We start from the raw sequence: 19,560 nt of genomic DNA, 5'->3' as shown, positions 1-19,560 counted from the left end.
AAATTTTCTTTTGCTTTCATCTAAAAACAAAAAGTCTTTTGACTGATTGGTTACCATCCATCCATCCATCTTCATCCGCTTTATCCGGGGCCGGGTCGCGGGGGCAGCAGCCTAAGCAAAGAGGCCCAGACCTCCCTCTCCCCAGCCACCTCCTCCAGCTCATCCGGGGGAACACCAAGGCGTTCCCAGGCCAGCCGAGAGATATAATCTCTCCAGCGTGTCCTGGGTCTGCCCCGGGGCCTCCTCCCGGTGGGACATGCCTGGAACACCTCACCCAGGAGGCGCCCAGGGGGCATCCTTGTCAGATGCCCAAACCACCTCAGCTGGCTCCTTTCGATGTGGAGCAGCAGCGGCTCTACTCTGAGCCCCTCCCGGATGGCCGAACTTCTCACCCTATCTCTAAGGGAGATGCCAGCCACCCTTCGGAGGAAGCTCATTTCCGCCGCTTGTATCCGCGATCTCGTCCTTTCGGTCACTACCCACAGCTCGTGGCCATAGGTGAGGGTAGGGACGTAGATCGACCGGTAAATTGAGAGCTTCGCTTTTACACTCAGCTCCCTCTTCACCACGACGGACCGGTGCAGCGTCTGCATTACTGCAGCTGCAGCCCCAATCCGTCTGTCGATCTCCGGCTCCCTTCTCCCATCACTCGCGAACAAGACCCCGAGATACTTGAACTCCTCCACTTGGGGCAGGACCTCATCCCCAACCCGGAGTGGGCACTCCACCCTTTTCCGGCTGAGAACCATGGCCTCAGATTTGGAGGTGCTGATCCTCATTCCCGCTGCTTCACACTCGGCTGCGAACCGCTCCAGTGCAAGCTGGAGGCCCTCACCCGATGAAGCCAACAGAACCACATCATCCGCAAAGATCAGAGATGAGATCCTGAGGCCACCAAAGCGAAAGCCCTCCGCCACTTGGCTGCGCCTAGAAATCCTGTCCATAAAAATTATGAACAGAACCGGTGACAAAGGGCAGCCCTGGCGGAGCCCATCACCCACCGGGAACGAGTCCGACTTATTGCCGGCAATGCGAACCAAGCTCTTGCAACGGTTGTATAGGGATCGAATGGCCCATAGCAATGGGCCAGGCACCCCATACTCCCGCAACACCTCCCACAGGACACCCCGAGGGACACGGGGTGTCCTGTGGGACACGGGGTGCATTCAGGCACGGCGGCTCTCCTGCGCTCATAGGCCGGGAACAGCTCTGCTGGATACGTCCGGACGACCGGCTCCGCACCGGCCGTCCTCCCGCAGATGGTCTTTGTCTGCAGGCTGGGGACCTGGAAACCCGGGCCCGCTGCGGGAGCGGGGAGGAGGCCTCGGAGCTCCCCTGTTCTGATACATAAGCCTTCGTTGTTGCCTTCGTTGTTACCTTCTTTGTTACCTTCTTTGTTGCCTTCTTGGCTCTCGCAGCAGGTTTCTTCCTGCCGTGAATAATTAATTGACCAACGAATAAAATAAAAGGCAGAGTAACTGAAAATAATACTTGTGTTCCCAGCTAGTTCAATTAATCTCTTCAGTGTATCTTGAATGATGGGAAAAGTGGGGTTTTTGTGGAAAAGGGGAGTGATGGTGTGAAAGTAGCCGGTGTGTTGACAGTGTTGTTTTTCTCCCATAGTAAGCTTGGATGGAGACCTGTACACAGTGTTGGATGAAAAGATGAAAGTCCCACCCTTTATGAATTTATGTGCTGATACTCAGTAATTGGGCCTTAAACACTGGTGATACTGTGAGACAGTAAACAGCAGTGGCCTGTCATTGACATGGGACTGAAGTAAAACTCAGTGTTTCACATGTTCTGAGCCAAATGACAAAGGTCTCATTCTCATGGTAGCTAGTGGATGTGAGGTGTCACAACTTGAAGGATGTTGTGAGCTCACAAGGACACCATGGGAAGATCGCGCGAGGCGCATGAGAAGGCTCCGACTTTACAGCGCGCACACTTTGATGCTCATGTGAATCGTTTGCAGATTCACACAGTCCACACCCAGGCCTACTCCACAGGTGGTGTGAGCGCATGCGAGTAAAAACTCGCTACTCTGCCGTCCCCCCAAACCGTCGTAGCGCTCAGACAGCACCGCCAACGCCACAGGAGACGGAGCCCAGGAGCACGTCCTGTAATCCACACCCTGCTCTCTCTCCCCACCACACCCTCCACATGTGAAAAAAATCTCCCTCCAAACCATCACCACATTTGCCAACACACAACCCTCATAACCAACCCGTTGGCCTTACACAAGTAAACAAAGTGTTGCAGATGCTCTGTTTCCTCTATGATTCAACCAAGTGTCAAGACACTAATTACAACCATAAAATATAGTGACGCGCAATTATGGAAAACCCTCTAGAGGATACATTTTTAACAAAGGTAGCCACAGTGACTATGCTAGGGAGCGATGTTTATGGGAACAAAATTTAGTTGGCACTGAACTTGGAGCACCCAGCATCTCTGAGGCTGATGGTGCTCTCTGGCTGGAGTGCACTTAAGTAATAGCGATCCATGTGCCTCTGCGGAATATCATTAAGAAGTATGTTTTATTAGCAGCTAATCCAATTTGCCCTGGGCTTCTCAGCACCCTATAAACATCTCTACTGTATCTCAAACATCAGCAGCGGTCTCTTTCTTCTGATCTCGCATTTAAATAAAAAACCTATTATACAGCAAAAAAATTGTGGCATGGGAATCTCAAAGGGAATGGCTTACAGTGCTTCTCTTGCTGGTAGCAAACAAATGTTATTTTAAGAAAGCAGGTTTAGTATAATTTATGTGTAGTTAATTAAATCTCTTGTTGTTTGTGTCCTTTTAAGCTTCTGTAGTGGGCCTGGTTTTCGCTAATTCTGTGTGTTAAGCAAAAACGTCAAATTTTTTCCGAGCCCTGTAGCATCTGAAAACTCAGGGCACACCTTGTTTCGGATAAGAGTAGGAGTGATGAAAGCGAGAAAAGGATAGATGGAAAAAATAAATCTGCTGTGTAGTCAAATTTGTTTGCAGACTTGGAGGCAATGGTTTAACTTTGACTCGGTGTGATGAAGTGATCCATATCTCACTTTCAACACACTATTGAAGATTATTTAGTAAATCAGATATTCTGTTGATCTGCGTTAACAAGTGAACGAATTGCATTTCTCCACAGAATTCCCAAATAGAGAGGAGGTCCGTGCCAGCCATGGGCTACATCACACACACAGTCAGTGCTCCCAGCTTGCATGGCAAAACGGTATGAGCTTCTATTACATTAATATTACTTACTTGGATCCATATGAAAAATGGACTTTTTATAATATTAACAAAGTGTTATAATAGTCTAGGAAAATAAATCCAGGTAAGAACTGGAAACGTAATTAATGGGGGCTGTCTGTGACATTATCACATGTAGAATTTGTTCCAGTGTTTTTGTTCCTGATAGCATTTCTGTTCAGACAGCACAGCAGGCCGTCCTCACATGACAGTCTTTGTTGTGTAGCTCTAGGTTTTACATTTTCAGGTATTATTAGGACACGGTGTGTTAAGGGTACATGAATTATCATGAATTCATTCATGACTTCATGCATGAAAAACAATGAATTCATTAATTAAAGTAAAACCGTGTAAAAATATAACTGTATAAAGAAACTATAGGGGGAAAAGTTACTTATATCCAGAACATAAACATACACAGTTTGCTGTTATGTGTAGAGCACTGACACTGACCAACACTGACTTTGGTCCTTTTTATGCTCAGATGATTCAGATGTTGTTGTTATGTGGTTCAACAAACAACAACAATAAAAACATTCCTCTAAAAATGGTCAAGGATTGGACTAAAACTGAGTGAAAAAAGCAAATGTCCACAGAAGCTTTGGAAGAGCTATTGTTCAATACTACTGAAAAAGTCTGGCTTCTTGGAAATGAAATATAAAGAAATGAGGTGTGATTCAAGACTTCTGCACAATACTGAAAATTACAAAAATGAATGTATAAAATATCTGGAATATTTGGTGTCAGGGACAGTGTTAGATAAGAGTGAGGATGAGGTACTGGTGTTTAACATGTGTTCTTTAGAGTTTTTCATAAATGAATTAATGCTATTAATGTGTCAAGTTTTCTATGAATAGGTGACAATTCATGTACCTTTCACATAAAGTGTTACATTATTGGAGGCAGCAGTACACTGGTGTCTCTGCCACACTCCACAGTTACTGCAGCTCAGCCACTTTACTGCCCAGATGATTATGAAATATTTCCTCTCATCCCTCTGTGCTTTCACTGGCCCCTAAACCCGGGCTACGCTACAGCCAGAGGAGCTGACTCTGCTCCTCATTCAGCTTCGGAGGCACCAGGCCAAGATGGCTGGTGCACATAGTCCCAGCAATGCATTCGCTCACCTGCAGCACCACCAGCACAACGGCCTTCTAGGCCCCAGCATGCAGGTCAGGGACCCTCATATTTCCCTAATGCAGCCCAGTGCATCCTTTGCCAGTGCATTGTGGTCCCCTGCTCCCCAGCCATTCCCATACATTACTACCCTATCATCGTTACAGACTGTGCAGTTTTCTGATTCTGCTTGGATGTCTTGTTCATTTAACCACTTTGACATGACTTGTATTGTATTAACGGTTATATATTATGGATACTCGGAGCCTTGTGTGACTGTTTGTAAACAGGGATATGCCATGTTTGGAGCATGTTGCTTGTGGCCCATGCCTGTATTTTACACTTTGCATTGTCTCATAGATGTATAACCTTGCACAACCACAATAATGTCTGATTATCAGAACATTTCTGTGTAGTTGGGAAGCAAGCACAATGCTGTAAGAGCAGCAGCGACAACTCCACCCAGTTTTTAGCAACCGACCATTCTCTGGCCATCCTCCACGCTTATGGAGAAATATAAACTCTCTGTCTGACCACATGTCATGCACATGTCTGTGTTCCTCAGTTGTGCATAAGGTCATACATGAGACATTAAACCAGATCAAAACAATTACTTGATTCCTTAATTAGAGCTTGACTGTAGATAAAAATACAGAGGTAGAAGTGCACTGTAATTGAGACCAAGTTAATTAAAGTTCTGCTAGTAAATCCCAAATAAAGGCCCTAAGTGTCATCTGATCACGCATTATCCTTTGCAGCTTCATTTCAAATGATTTATCTCTCCATTGCTCATTTAAAGGCTGATGATACTTACATACAACTGAAGAAGGACCTGGAGTATCTAGATCTGAAGGTGGGCCCCAACAATGTAAATGGCACTTTATCTTTTTCATCTTCTTCTCCACCTCCCCTCTCTGGAATACAATCTTGTTCTCCTGTCGCTGCCTCCAACATCTGCCTCCCTGTTTCCCTCTTTTCCTTTCTGTCCTCTGTTCTAGTTCTGTCCTTTACAATGGAATTAACATTTCTCGAAACTGTCTTCTTATTACACAAATGATCAATTTAAGGATAAAGAAAAAGATACTTTTCAGTTTTGCTTTGATAAATCCTGAAAATTGTCCAGTGAAACTGGTAAGTGAAACTGGTATAAAGTAATAATGATGCTGAAGTTTTGAAGTGTTTTACTGATGCAGCTCTGCATCAGTAAAAAAAAAAGAAAGGAAAAAAGCAAAGTAAGTTGAGGGAAGTCATCTTGTGATACGCAGTACAGCAAATAACTTTTCGCTTTCTGGGTTCAAAAGAGATCAAAAAGAGATCAGCGTGTTTGAAATGCCCATGTCATGTTCTGCTCGAATGTGAGGATGGTGTGCATACAAAGTGAAATAGACCATTGTACTGCTTTTTAAATGGAATGTGACGCATCCCAGTAAATTATGCAGGATCTTTACACATGAATCCCTTCATCCGATCATCCATCGTGTGATACTCACCACTGAGATTTTGAATTGCATGCTAATAAGCACCACTAACAGTACTGAATGTCTGTTTGACTTTTTGCTTTTGTTTTATTTGTTAGAGCATAACAGATGGCTAATTAGGCTCTTTAGGAAATTTTATGTATTAGCAAAGTAAATACGATTTTATATTATAGGCTGAGTCATAGTTTTATTGTGGTAACTGGTGGAAATGGATGAAAATGTGCAGCGGTGTAAGTTTGCCATGGTCTTCAAAAACTCCTACAGATACTTGGTAATGCACTTAATTAGAGCTGGCAAAGGGACAGACTGCAAAAAACATAGTCAAAACTTGTTTATTTTGAGTTGATTTTTGCATAGTTGGTCCTAACTCGTAAGCACCCACGCCTTTTAAACTCAGTGCCCCAAGAATGAAACTGAGACTTTTTTTTAAAAACTCAAAGTTTCCAAAGCCAAGAAAAAAATATGCTGGTGATCACTGTAATAATTTTCCCAGACTTCATGACGATCTCTCTACAACCACAGAATACATAATAAAACTTTTTCTCACAGACTTTGCAATACCCCCACAAGACTGCTAATTGACCATGACATGTAAAATAAGTGGAATGTCCCTTTAACTGAGTCTCCTATTTGCACTGGTCCATACTGCTGTTCAATGTGTGGTGACCCTAATGCGGGCGATATATGAATAATCAACCTTTGATCTCTGTAAATTACTGACTCTGATAGAGAAGTGGCTGACAAATCTCTGCATTATTATCTTGTGAACCTCCAGGTGCGATGCAAAGACCGGCAGTCGCTAGATACCCTGTACTATTAGCCTGATATCAGCAGAGAAAAATATCACAACTATAGTGGAGCTAGTTAGGTCTATACGTTTCTGGAAAATGACAGTTGTTTTTGTTTTTGTTTTTTTTTTTAGTAATTTTGTTGCTACAATGGACTTTAAATTAAACCATATAGATGTCACTGAAATGCAGACTTTCAGGAATTACATGCATTTTATGCATGTTTCCCCATTTTCACAGACTAAAATAATTCTAAACCTAAGCATTGTTTTTAATACTTGGTGACATCAGGCCTGTTCACTCATTATCTCAGTACAAATTAAGCAGACAAAATATCAGGAGCTGATTCTGTGTTGAACTTGGATTTGGCTGCGGTTCACTGGTACTTTCAATATGAGGTCCAGATAAGTTGTTATTGCAGGTAAAGGAGGCCATCATGTCACTGAAAAAGAAAACTAAATCTATCACAAAGAAAAAACTGAAAATAGTTTCCAAATCTATGATCTGGTACATCCTTAAAAATAAAAAATGAACTGCCCACCTCAGCAACACAGAAAGGTTTGGAAGACACGTTTCCAACATCCAGTCAAGCAAAAAACACTCTCGACAAGGTGGTTTAAGAGATGCCTTCATGAATGTAAATATAGAAGTTTACTGGTTACACACAAGAAAAGGAGCCTGCACAGTTCTGCAGAATAAACCGCTGGACAGTAAACCACATGATGTGCCAAAAATGGTGGAGGCAGTGTAATGGCCTGGTAGTGATGGAAGTAGCGGGATGAATTCTGAAGAGTGTCAAAATGCAGATGGCAGCATGGTGGTTAGCACGGTTGCCTCACTGCAAGACGTTGCTGGGTTCAAATCCATCACTTGGCTAGGGAGAGGTTTCAGCACCCCTGCTAGATAGGTGGAAGTGAATGGATGGAAAGCAGAAACCAAAGGGTGCTTCAGTGAACCCCTAGCCGATCATCTGATGATGTCCACCTCACTGGCTACAACTGATTTTTTAATCCAAATGTTATAAACAATTGGGCAAACACCGCATTGTTCCTCCTGTATCCGAGGGTCCTTTCCAGCACTCTGGCATAGACTTTCCCAGGGAGGCTGAGGAGCATTTTAATAATCAACGCCTTTGTTAGGTCTCCACTTAAAAACGTTCCCATTCAAAACCATGGATGTGAAAAACAAAATCTGAAAAAAACTTTTTTCTCCCATACTGGTAATATTAAGGAGTTGGTTGTTAACTTACAGTAATAAGCATCCTGTAAATAGCAGCGTAAGAGCTTTAGGGTTTTTCCAAACACAAAGATGTAGAAACTCTATCTGCATAAATGTTTGAACGAAGCTATAATAAGTTTTTTTTTTCAATTTTGTATCAGTTTTTTTTCCTTTTATTTTCCTCCTTAATAAACTCGGCTTAACTTGTGTATCAGTCCCATTATCTGTAAACTAGAAATATGTATCAGTTTTTTATTTTGTCGTTCTTTCAACTTTAGGTTACTGGACGTGACAGTTTAAAGAAAGAAAGACCATCAAGGCCTGTGAAAATAGCAGAAAGTGATGCTGATGTAAGTAAATCATTCTGTTCTCAGGATTTACAAAAACAGTCAGGTAAGCACCCTGTTTATCCTTCTCTGTTTTTCCCCTCTAAGATCTCTGTTTCCGACTTCTGACAATCCACTACAGAGAAGCAGCTGACTTTAGTCTGACTTTACTGTGTGTTTTAGTGTGGTTTGTCTGCGTGTGTGTTCTTAAGTTGTGGTAAACAGAGGCTGTAGAGGGAAGGGAACGTATTTGCGTTGCAACACTGTGGGGACACCCATCCATGCAGCACAGTGAGGGCCTGAGAGTATCGACCACAGCTTTTATTTTCCTCCCTGCAATTTAAAGGGAAAAATACATGTAATGGGAGTTTTAGATGTTGAGCTGTTAAATTTTTCAGTTTGATTTCCCAGATTCTGCTTTCCTCATTCTTTGTTTTCTGCTGAATAGAGGTAAATAAGATGGATGTCCTGGCTTTTCATCATTAGCATTGTTCCACTTTAACAATTTATAAGAAATTGCCAGTAAATTTGTCGGAACAATGAATATTTCATGCAATTAAAAACAACAATATGTGGCAGCGAAAATAAAAACAGCTTAATTATTAATTGAACAGAATGATAAATAGATCTGAGAAGAAGAAAAAACACTGTTTGAGAAAGACTGTGAACTAGGCAGTCTTATGTTGTTTTCATAAACACATAACCCATTTCTGGGAAAACAAATCTGTCACTCTCAGTAAACACGGCTTTCTCCAAAAGTGAATTGAAAATATGGATTCTTGATTATGATTACTCATAATGGGTATTACCAGATCTCACCCCCAAACTAGATAGTATAGAGCCTTTTGATATCTGGCACTGCAGCGATGAGAGGAATTCCTTTGAGCTTTTTACACAGATGAGCCGTATTGACAGACTGAGACGATCAATTTGTCTTATCTGGGTGCATTGTGGAATAGAGTTGAACAAAGGCAAGAATGGAAGAGTTTAACGGTGTTGCAAACAGAAGCCGTATCTAAAAATCTCAGGCACTGTTTTATCTCTTTATTTTCTGCTATTTTCTGTCTACACACTGCCGTATTATCAGAAGCGATAGGAAGAGCTGAGTTTTCCTCCATTCTCACTGTTTCAATATGTTTTCTTTTAGGTGAAATTAAGTCGACTGTGTGAACAAGACAAGATTCTACAGGAGCTAGAGGCCCAGATACGCACTCTGAAAGAGGACAAGGTTTGAGTTGTATATATTTGGTGTATTCGTGTGTGGTCTATGAAGGCTTACGTGTTTATGGCAATGTTTTCGTCCCCTGGTGTAGGACAAGTTAGAATCTGTGCTGGATGTTTCCCACCAGCAGATGGAGGACTACAGAGATCAGCCAGCTCATGCTGAGAAAATTGCCTATCAGCAGAAATTACTACAAGAGGACGTGGTCCATATCAGGGCTGAAATATCTCAAGTATCCACAGTAAGACCCGGGATTTGCAAGTCCATTGTGCTTATGACAAAAAACTACAGCCTCCTTCTTCAGTGAAACTGGCTCAGACTTTTTCATCCACCTCTCATTTCTTCATATTCTGCTATGAAAATGTGAAATAGGTCCACTGATTTACTGAAGCATGTGCAAACATGTACATACGTGGAAATATAGAGTTTGCACAATTTTAAAAATTTTGAAAGTCAATATTTGGTATGACCACTGTTCAACACAGTCTGAACTCTCTTAGAAACGATATCTTTCTTCTTGAAGGACATAGGTCAAAGGTCAAAGCTCTTCTTTGGCTGTTGGCTCCCTTTTGTTCCGTTCCGTGTTCAGATGATCCCACAGTCCTTCAGTAATGCTGATTTCTGGGCTCTGGGGAGACCAATCCATGACTGGTAGTGTTCTTTTGTGTGATTTTTATATCTGTATGCTTTTGCTACACTCGCAGTGTGTTTGGCATCATTGCCATGCAAAACAAATGACAGCTACTCTTCCAGTGAGACCATTTCAGGCTTCAGTGAACAGGAGATGGTACAGCAGAAGGACCAGATGTATGTTTCATGTCCTGTGTCGGGTCTTTGATTTGTTTTCTAGATTATTTTCTTAAGAGCACGACTTTCAGATATTATTCATCTGCTATATCTTTTTTGCCCTACCACTTCTTCTTCTTTTGTTCTCTACTACTTATTTCCTCTCATTGTTTAAGGAAACCCTGTACACCATTTTTGAGATAAAAATGAGTTTTTGGCTAGTACAGTTTTTTGAAAAACCTTGTTTTGACATTTGACACTGATGTTTTGGCAGGTAAGGGATCAAACTACTCAGGCTCTTACAGTAAGCACATGCTACTAAAGAAATGTTTTATTGGTTGAAAACAAGATGTTCGCTTCTATTTTTAGTTGTTCCTTTTTTATGGTTTCTGCAACTGGCACTGTTTCAGGATGACTGTCACTATCAAAATGAGTGCTTAGGGACAAACCTACGGCTACAAAGAAATGAGTAGATTTCTCAGCCACTCAGAAAAAAAATATTTGGTCAAAAAGTTCACTGATATTCAAAATATTTAGTGTTGAAATGAAAATTACGAGTTTCAAAAAAACATTCACAAATAAACCGCAAGATTACATGAAAGCAAACAAATGTGTCTTTGACTTAAAGACATTTCCAGGCATTGGTTGTAGTCTGTCAGTGCACACTGCAATTTAAAAAAAAAGAAGTGATAAATCATAAAAATCACTACTTAACACACCTGGTCTTAACTGCAGCTCACATACGCGCCACTAAAACAGCTTTTTATTCGCAAGCTAAGTGCAGTGTGTGAACACTGTTTTTTGGCATTGTAACACCGAGCGTGATATGTTTTGTTCTTTAGGAGATGGAAAATGCATGGAATGAGTACAGCCGGCTTGAGAGAGACGTGGACTGGCTGAAGTCGGCCCTGCAGGGACAGATGAGCCGCTGTGATCTTTCTCAGGTCTGTGGCTCAGTGATCTCCATTAACTCCCGCAAGCAGTCGCTCGCTTTGAATGGGAATGAGCTAAATACCGCTGATGTCATATACTCAGACAAAGCAAAGAACTGGTTCAGAGGATCATGTGTTGGATTCTAATTAAAATCTGTAAAATATGAAAATGTGTCTGTATGCGTCTGTGTGTGTGTGTGGTTCTGTGTTTCTATGTGAGCAGCAAGAGAAGGTCCAGATCAGAAAGGAGCTTTGGAGGATTGAGGATGTTATCGCAGGTCTCAGCAACAGTAAAGCCAACTACAAAGTCACCATCTCCTCTGTTACCAACCCAGGTGAGGCAAGCGCTATAGGTTCCATGTCTACAAAGCAAATCGCTGTGGACCTGCGACTGTATCTTCTCATTAAAGCCTGCAGTCATATTTTTGTTACCAATCCCTTGAACGTTTCCCATAGGAAACTAAAAGTGCTGTCTTTACAGCATGTGTGTATTATTGTCACGTGATCATGCGCATCATATTCCCCAGAGAGGAAATTTGTGCCTTCGGTGTCAGTGTCATCAGTGCCTTCTGTGTCTGGGAGCGCGTCTGCTATGGAGATGAGATTGTCCCAGCAGCAGCAGCAGCAGCACAGCCCCCACCTCAGTCCCAGTAGCCACACCCCCATCCTTTCCTCTAGTCTCAGCCAGCAGCCATTACACCATTCTACAGCTGTCATCAGTGGGCCTAAGTGGGTGAGTGAGTAAACTTAAGCTGGTTTGTGTTGGTTTGTTTAATCATGTGCTCTCTACAATTGTGTGTTCAGCTTTGGTTGGTTAAATACACAGAAGTGCATTTTGCAGTCTGTGATTTTCAACTTCCCTTTTTTCTAGTTGGAGGTTTTCAACAAGCCATTATCACTTTCCTTAAAATGAGTCTACTTACCCCTGTTGATCAATGAACTGAATGAAGTGTCAGGAAATAGAGAAATCTGAAATAATGTCCAAAAGTACAAAATGCAACAAGAAAAAAAGTGAATATTTACCTTATTCGGCCACTAATTAGCCAAGTAATAAATGTAAGTAAACATTTTTGCTGGTGTTCATGCATCTTTGCATAAAACAAACTGAGTGAGTTAAGAAGATGACATTCAGTTCACTTTTATAGAGCTGTTTTAATCTCATTATACTATGTATAATGACAATAAAGGCTTTCAATTCAATTTAAGTACGCCCAGCTGGAATGGAACAAGAAAAATGCAGTTAGGGCTGTAACCTCAGTGTTTGGTGTTTTTTGATAATTTATTGTAAGATAAGCTAAGACGTAATTTTCTCAATTTGCTTTTTAAATTGTGCAAGACAAATGTATAAAAGTAACACTGAGCCCCATTCAATCAACATTACAAGACAAACTAAGATATATTACATTTGTGACAAAATTTCCAAAACTGTTAAAAAACTGTTATATTTAATCCAATTATAGTTATCCAAACTGTGCATAACATCACAGGTGTTGTCTGTAGTGTTACTGGAATCTTAAAGAAAAATTGCCACGTGCTTATGTTGCAATCATATAACAATTTTGAAAATTGCTGCTTACCAAATTGTGACCAAATGCAAACTTTGTATTATGGTTTAGGCATGAAGTCTGTCAGTTTTCCCTGGTTTCCTTACACAGTCGAAAAAAAATTCTAAGTTAGGTTAATTTTTTTGAATCTGTTCCCTGAGTCCAAGGTGTACTGCCTCCCTCACCTAATCTCAGCTGAAATAAGCTGCAGTGACACTAGCTGGATAAGCAGTTAAGAAAATTGATGGATTATTAAGTGCAGAAAAATAATTAATGTGTATTTCAAAGTTTAAACATTTTGGAAATTTATTATCTTCATTTCTTAATCTAAATAACCTCAAATCTCATAGCCACTGTCATCAGGCTCTACAGTCTATAGAGTTACTTGTTCAGGAACTCTTCATCTTGGTATTCGGGGTCCTTGCAGGGCTAGAGTCTTTCTTCAGTTGTTTTCAGTAGTTCACATTTATTCTGTGCGCAGAATGAGGAAGATGTGCCTCCCAGACCTCCTCTACCTCAGCTCTACAGTCCCGATGAGCATCCCCCCGCTGTGCCTCCCTTGCCCCGGGAGACAACAGTCATCAGACACACCTCTGTACGTGGCCTCAAACGTCAGTCAGATGAACGTAAAAGGGACCGAGAGACTGGGCAGTATACAAACGGGGACGGCAAGGTACGCAGAGCTTGTGTGTATTGCTGTGTTTGCATTTTTGATGTCATTTTGTTTCTAATCTAAATCCACTCGTATATGTCAGGTGGAACTCAGGCCTTTCCTGAGTGATCCAGAACTCATGGGAGCTGGTGATGGCTCCAGTCACATTAGTTTTGTAACACCTGGGCATGACGGAGGTTACAAGACATTACCGAGCAGAGGTGCATAGATAACAGTCAGTTCATCCCGCCAAAATGCTTTAGAATATTGTGAAGACGAGAACAGATTTGTAATATCTGTTGTCTTCCCCTCAGGAACGGGCGGATCTTCACTTAGGTTAAATCAGTCTTCGAGCATCTCCTCATACGTTACCCTCCGAAGAGCAACGTCAGCAGTTGGCATAAAGGTGGGGGTAACAACAGAGTGAACATGTCACTCCAACCCCAGATTATATTCATTTATAATATTAATAAGATTTAATCAAGCATTTTAAAAGCAATTTAACAGCACTGTATAATTAAAAAATGCTATTTTAGTCATATTTCCACCAGTCTAAAGTCTTCCATGTGTTTGCTCTTGTTATCATCTTTCTCTCTTCCCACTCGTCTCAGGAGAGACCAAAAAGTGCCTTGGAGCGTCTGTACGCTGTGGACCCGGCGCAGCAGCAGCAGAGGGGGAAGATGAGCGCTGATGAGCAGCTGGAGAGGATGAAGAGGCACCAGAAGGCCCTCGTCCGCCAGCGCAAACGCACCCTGAGTCACGGAGACCGCCACGCCGCTTCGTCGTCACGCACGTCATCTTCACGCCCACTTTCAGCAGACTTGGGATCAGTATGTTACTAGAGCAGCATCACACGTCACACTCTCACGCACGACGACAACCAAACTGAGAGTGGCGGTCTACAGCAGTAATGCATGCCTGTGTTGAGTGCAGTGGGTCTCGTCTCTGCTTCTCTTGTTACCAAGTTTATATTAAACTATTAAGTTAGTGCGGTATGGCATTTCACTGTGTGGCTCTATCTGTGCTTATTCAGCACGTGTTGTTTTCAGGCTTCAGTAGGTCTTTTTCGCCAAAGTCATTTGGCCTAAAGAACCCATTCACTTGAGTTGCAGACTTGGATCCCTTTAAGAAAAAAATATTATGACTTAGGAGGAGAATGTGGTCTCCAAGTGCCTTTCTGGTGTGCTTGTCCTAAATGCCTTTCGGTAAAAAAGACCTATACAGATAAGGAGATACGTTTCAGCACACATATATAACTGTTTAAGTGTTTATTATGAGGTGCAGATAATAACATTTACATTAAATAGTGATGATTTTTTTTTCTTTTTCAAAATCTTTACCAGATGAGATCTTGGCTATAAAACATATAACATATTAATGACCTCAGTCACTGTATTTCTCCCTTTTCTCTGCTATGGATTCTAACTTTGCTTTATCCATCATTTCTCACCCTTCCTCACTGACCTGTTCATTTTCTTTCACATCAACACTATCCTACCACATTGATTTCTAACCCGTTGAAGTGTTTTGTGTTGTCACATAGCAGCCGTCTTGTCTCTCCTCGTGTAGATATTAAAGCCAGCTGTTCCTCAAGCCCAAGTCCATGCTATTGCTGTCCATATATGTGTGTCTGCATGTGTGCGTGTGTGTGTGTGTGTGAGGCAGAGAGAAGAAAAGTGCCTACTTATATTCTACTGACCAAAACATTTACGTACACTGAGCATTACATTCTTAAGCCCACTCTTGTCAATGTCATCGCACCATTTTCTCACCTGATTTTTTTTTTGTTTGTTTTAAATTTAAATGAAGATAAAACTGAAATCAGATGTTTTATAGATTGGGACCAACTCTTGTCCCATTTAACACTTTTCCTGGGCAATGCTGATGTACTGATACTAATAGCACATACAGTGAGTTAGACGATTGCATCATGTGCTCAGTGTTTTATCTGCTAATTACTGTTGGCTAGAGGAATACTTCACTTACAAATGTGACTGCAAAAAATAAAAAATATTTTCTAAAGAAGTCATTGGCATGTTTTTTTTAATTTATTGCATTTTTTTCTGTAAACATGTATAACTTTCTTATGTTTGTTGAATTTGTCATCAGTTTGAGTGAAGTGCTGTGTTCTTGTCACACTTGTAGAGCTCTAGCATGCTGTGTTTTGAGATCTTTCATATCAGCATGCATACTCATTTATGCATGTGCCCTCTTTTTTTTACCTTTTCACACTTGTACACACACACACACACACACATACACATTTGGACATTGTACATTGCACGTAAAAACCCTCTGCAATCTTTAATATCATGTTAGGAATAGGACGAGCATGTGTGCCATGAATATAACCACGAAGGCAAGTGAAAGAAGTTTCACTTTTTCTTTTAGTCAAGAAAACTTGGTGGCAGCACCCTGTCCTTTGTTTCACAGTATACATTTTTCCTGTGTGCGTTGTCCAGTGGAAGAGAGAGCAGGAGTTTGACCTGCAGTTACTCGAGAGGGCAGTTCAGGGGGAGGAGGCTCAGGGAGTTAGGAGTGTCCAGGGGGAGGAAAGACCTCCCGAGCACAAAGAGAGACCCCGCTCGCATTCGGATGAATGGCTGACCTTCCGCTCCACGGCCACAACCCCCCCTCCCACCCATGAGGTTGACCTGGAACCTCTGGACTATGACCTGGACCTTAACAAAGAGGTATTTTTTTTCATTTTTTTAAAATAAGAAATACAGCTGACTAGGAAAAATGTCAACATAGGAATAACATGAAAGGGGGAAAACAGTGCACTGAACGTTAAAGAGGAGGCTACTCACCCCAAAAAGGAGTTTTTCTTTTATAAAATGAATACTGAAAGTGAATAAAAAGAAATATTTACAGAAGCAATATTTAAAATGAGGTGGCACAACCAAGCTTTTTTTTAATATTCTCATGGATTGGATTTCGTGGATTGTGCTGCTGATCTTTAAATTCTCAGATGACATTTTTTTTTCTGTTTGTTTACTTTTTCTTGGTATTTCTCTCCCATTTTTGAGGAAAATAAAATAAACTTGATTTTAAAAATACCTAACTGTATCAAATGGGACACAACAGATTTCCAATCAATAAATGTCACTCGTCTTTTTTTGCTGATTGGCTGGTAGAAGTCAATACTGGTCGATACTGATGTTCCACTGATATTTTGATGAATCCCTAAAAGGCATATACTGAAAGGCTTTATCATGTTTAAAGAATATGTTAAAATGAGCAAACGTGGCACATAATTAATCATTTCCTACACAATGCTGTCCTGAGGCACCCTGATTAGACTGGCTGACGAACTTGCTGCTGAAATTATGTGAAAAGCGTCAGAAAGTATTGCAGCATTGTTTCTACATAGGTATTGAAGAAATTAGCTATAGGCTGGATGCTGGCGGTATAAAGTATGCATTAGTATGCGACAGATAAACGTCATTGTGTGAAGCTATACAAGTGCTGAAACTTTCTCCCTGTACTAAAATGAAAATAGCATTTTAAAGATACTTCAGGGCACATCTCTGCATATTTAGTCTCCATATTTTATTACAGTTTGTCCTATGCTTACCATATTTGATCATTTTCAGGATTACAAATCTTCAACTTGCGTAGTGAACTCGTATATCATTTTTGACCTCACAGTAGAGATCACAATAAAGTGGCAAACATCTTAATTCACACACTGCATCTGTGTTCTAGCTATCCAAACCTCAGAAAGTGTCGATTCCAGAGCGCTACGTGGACTCAGAGCCTGAGGAGCCACTCAGTCCTCAAGAAGTGGAGGAGCGTCATCGTAAGGTGGAGCGCATCAAAAGCATCTTGGCAAAGTCCAGGTAGATGAAGTGTAACTAAATAAACCCTGAAGTTACATTGGAGTGTTACTCAACTCTGATGTTTTAGGAGAGCAGTGTTTCCATACAACTAGTCAAGCAAATGCAATCAGTTTCAAGGCCCTGAAGATTCTGGACTATAGGACTGTAAAAAAAAAAGAAGCACTGAGTCACCCCTAATTTCTTTATATTTTGGACCCTAGGATTCAGGCTTTCTTGTAATTTTTTTTAAGGATCTTGAGCAACAAACAGCCTTTCTTTCAAAGTTTTTCTTTGCAGAGTGGCTGCGTTTTTACTCATTTTCAGTGAAGTCTTTGTACCTCACCATTTGTAAAAGGATGTGTTTTTTGTTTGTTAGGCTATTTAACACTGATGTATATGAATCAAATATTTTTTTAAAAGCAACCTAACTCAAGGTATTATTCAGTTTTGCTTCTACACATAACAACTTTGGAAGACACATTTTTAAATTGTATCTTTAGGTGCTTTGTTACTAGCAGCCTAATTTATTCTCATTTATTTAATAGAATCTGCAAAAATGCCACAGATAACACAGTCTGAGTGTCATAAAAAAGTATTCTTGCACCAAGAAGGTAATTCCCAAAGAACTATTAGCCAAGGTATGCATATCATGCATGTTGCACAGAGTGTCCTTCAAACATTTAAGAGAGACAAAAGAAACATTGGCAGACCTAAAAAGCTATCTACAGCAGAATGACAGTATCTGAAAGTCATACCGTTAAGAAAAAGAGAAAAAATCCATCAAATACCTGACACAGGATAGATGCATATGTCCTTTCAATCCATCAGGAAGCCATTCCTAAGGAAGGGAAAGAGGAAGAAAAGACTGAGGTATGCCAAGTTACACAAGAACTGGACTGAAACCCAGAAACAACAGGTATTATAGGGAGATTGATTCAAATTTGAAATTTTTGTTTCACATCCTACTCCACCATATGCAAGGTACAAACTTTGAGATTTACAAAAGGGAGTGCGTGTAAAACACAGTGGAGGCTCTGTCATGATGTGAAGCTGTATTTCAGCCAGTGTTGGTGAGGATTTTATTCAATTAGATGGAAATGTCAATCAGAAAAGAACCATCAGATTTTAATTCACCATGTACTACCATCTGGAAAGCATCTGATTTGTAATTTCTTTATTTTTGAGCATGACAGTGATCCCAAACACACTGTCAGTGCAGTAAAAGCATGATTGATGACTGATGGCATCATCAGTCATGGATTGGCCTCCACAGAGCTTCAGCTTTACTGAAGCAGTGATCTAGAGAATGGGACAAAAGTCAACCGACATCCAAGCAGGAGCTTTGAATGTCTTCATTCATAAAATCCTGTTTGATTAGGTCACAGCACCTATTGCTCATATTCCTAGCAAAATATAAAGAAATGAGAGGTGGCCAAGACTTTTGGACAGTTTGGTATATCTCAGGCTTCTTTCTGACCTCCCTCTAGGGTCCTTCCACATTTCTATGGTGTGTGAGATTTTTGTTCATTTGTTGTTTTCATTCTTTTCTTTTACAGTGTGCAAAACCTAGCACCAGCGGTGTCTGCAGAGAAGCCAGAAGAGGTGCCAGTGGCGCTCGACTCAGCTCTGCAGGAACAGGAGCGGATTATCACCATGTCCTACGCTCTCGCCTCAGAGGCTTCACTCAAGAGCAAACTGGTTGCAGGTTGGTCTCTCACCTAATTTGAAACCATTATCTGCCTATTTGAACCGTGAGTGTGAAAAATCATTGCAAAAAAAAAAAATGCTGAAAAAAATAATAATTCCACTCAAGCTGACGGCTTGAGTGGGATTCCTTCTGGGATCATATTGACATATTTTTGTTGAAGAAGGGATAAAGAGAGAGGGAAGCAGTCTTTCAAGAATCCTGGATTGATGAGGAGGGGCGTAAGGTGCAGAGTCAAGCAATAAGGCTGTTCATTTCCTAATAAGTGAACGTTATTCCTTACTAGGATCTAAGATAGTCTCTAATTGCAATCCATGTAGGATCTTTTAGGCTGGGGAGGAATCGCTTGATGAGACCATTTTGTGATCTGATCAATGACCCAGTCAAACTCTACTCCACATCTGCATACTGTTGCTGCCGCTTTGAACGTAGCTCTGAACCTGCATAAAAGACACTGCACCCACATCTCATCTCTTTCATACTCTACAGCAGACAGGCGAGTTAATTTTCACTGTAGCTGCAGCAGATTGTCAGTCTGCCTGCCTCGCACGCACACACACACACCTATGCACACACATATATATCTGTCACACACGGTAAGACTCAAGCTGTCAGCGTGTGAGGAAGTTTAATATGCACAGTGAAGCAAAGTCAACAATTATAACATTATTTCCAGCATAGAGAAATGCCAGAGAATATAACTGGTGGCATCTTGTCAGTGGAGACTGA

General features: G+C 41.2%; 1 protein-coding gene across 8 annotated transcripts in view; it reads left to right on the top strand.

Annotated features, from left to right (window-relative positions):
• plekha7b (pleckstrin homology domain containing A7b) overlaps positions 1-19,560 on the top strand; it is a 76,024-nt gene that overhangs the window by 53,648 nt on the left and 2,816 nt on the right. For 3 of the 8 annotated variants that reach the window (XM_035905155.2, XM_035905145.2, XM_087839512.1), the window contains exons 12-27: positions 3,140-3,223; positions 4,281-4,415; positions 5,159-5,227; positions 8,122-8,193; positions 9,317-9,397; positions 9,483-9,632; positions 11,020-11,121; positions 11,333-11,444; positions 11,637-11,842; positions 13,135-13,326; positions 13,409-13,526; positions 13,620-13,711; positions 13,917-14,135; positions 15,768-15,998; positions 17,014-17,147; positions 18,683-18,831. In XM_035905155.2, coding sequence (XP_035761048.2) covers positions 3,140-3,223; positions 4,281-4,415; positions 5,159-5,227; positions 8,122-8,193; positions 9,317-9,397; positions 9,483-9,632; positions 11,020-11,121; positions 11,333-11,444; positions 11,637-11,842; positions 13,135-13,326; positions 13,409-13,526; positions 13,620-13,711; positions 13,917-14,135; positions 15,768-15,998; positions 17,014-17,147; positions 18,683-18,831 — 2,146 coding nt within the window. Of the gene's footprint in view, positions 1-3,139; positions 3,224-4,280; positions 4,416-5,158; positions 5,228-8,121; positions 8,194-9,316; positions 9,398-9,482; positions 9,633-11,019; positions 11,122-11,332; positions 11,445-11,636; positions 11,843-13,134; positions 13,327-13,408; positions 13,527-13,619; positions 13,712-13,916; positions 14,136-15,767; positions 15,999-17,013; positions 17,148-18,682; positions 18,832-19,151; positions 19,455-19,560 lie in introns of those variants that run through there. The other 5 variants (XM_087839523.1, XM_035905157.2, XM_087839521.1 and 2 more) reach the window with 4 other exon arrangements.

Source organism: Neolamprologus brichardi, chromosome 1, assembly GCF_056152115.1.
Source record: "Neolamprologus brichardi isolate AB-2024 chromosome 1, ASM5615211v1, whole genome shotgun sequence".
In the NCBI taxonomy this organism is placed as follows: domain Eukaryota; kingdom Metazoa; phylum Chordata; class Actinopteri; order Cichliformes; family Cichlidae; genus Neolamprologus; species Neolamprologus brichardi.
Note: the sequence above shows the minus strand (reverse complement) of the source record. Positions and strands in the feature narration are given on the sequence as shown.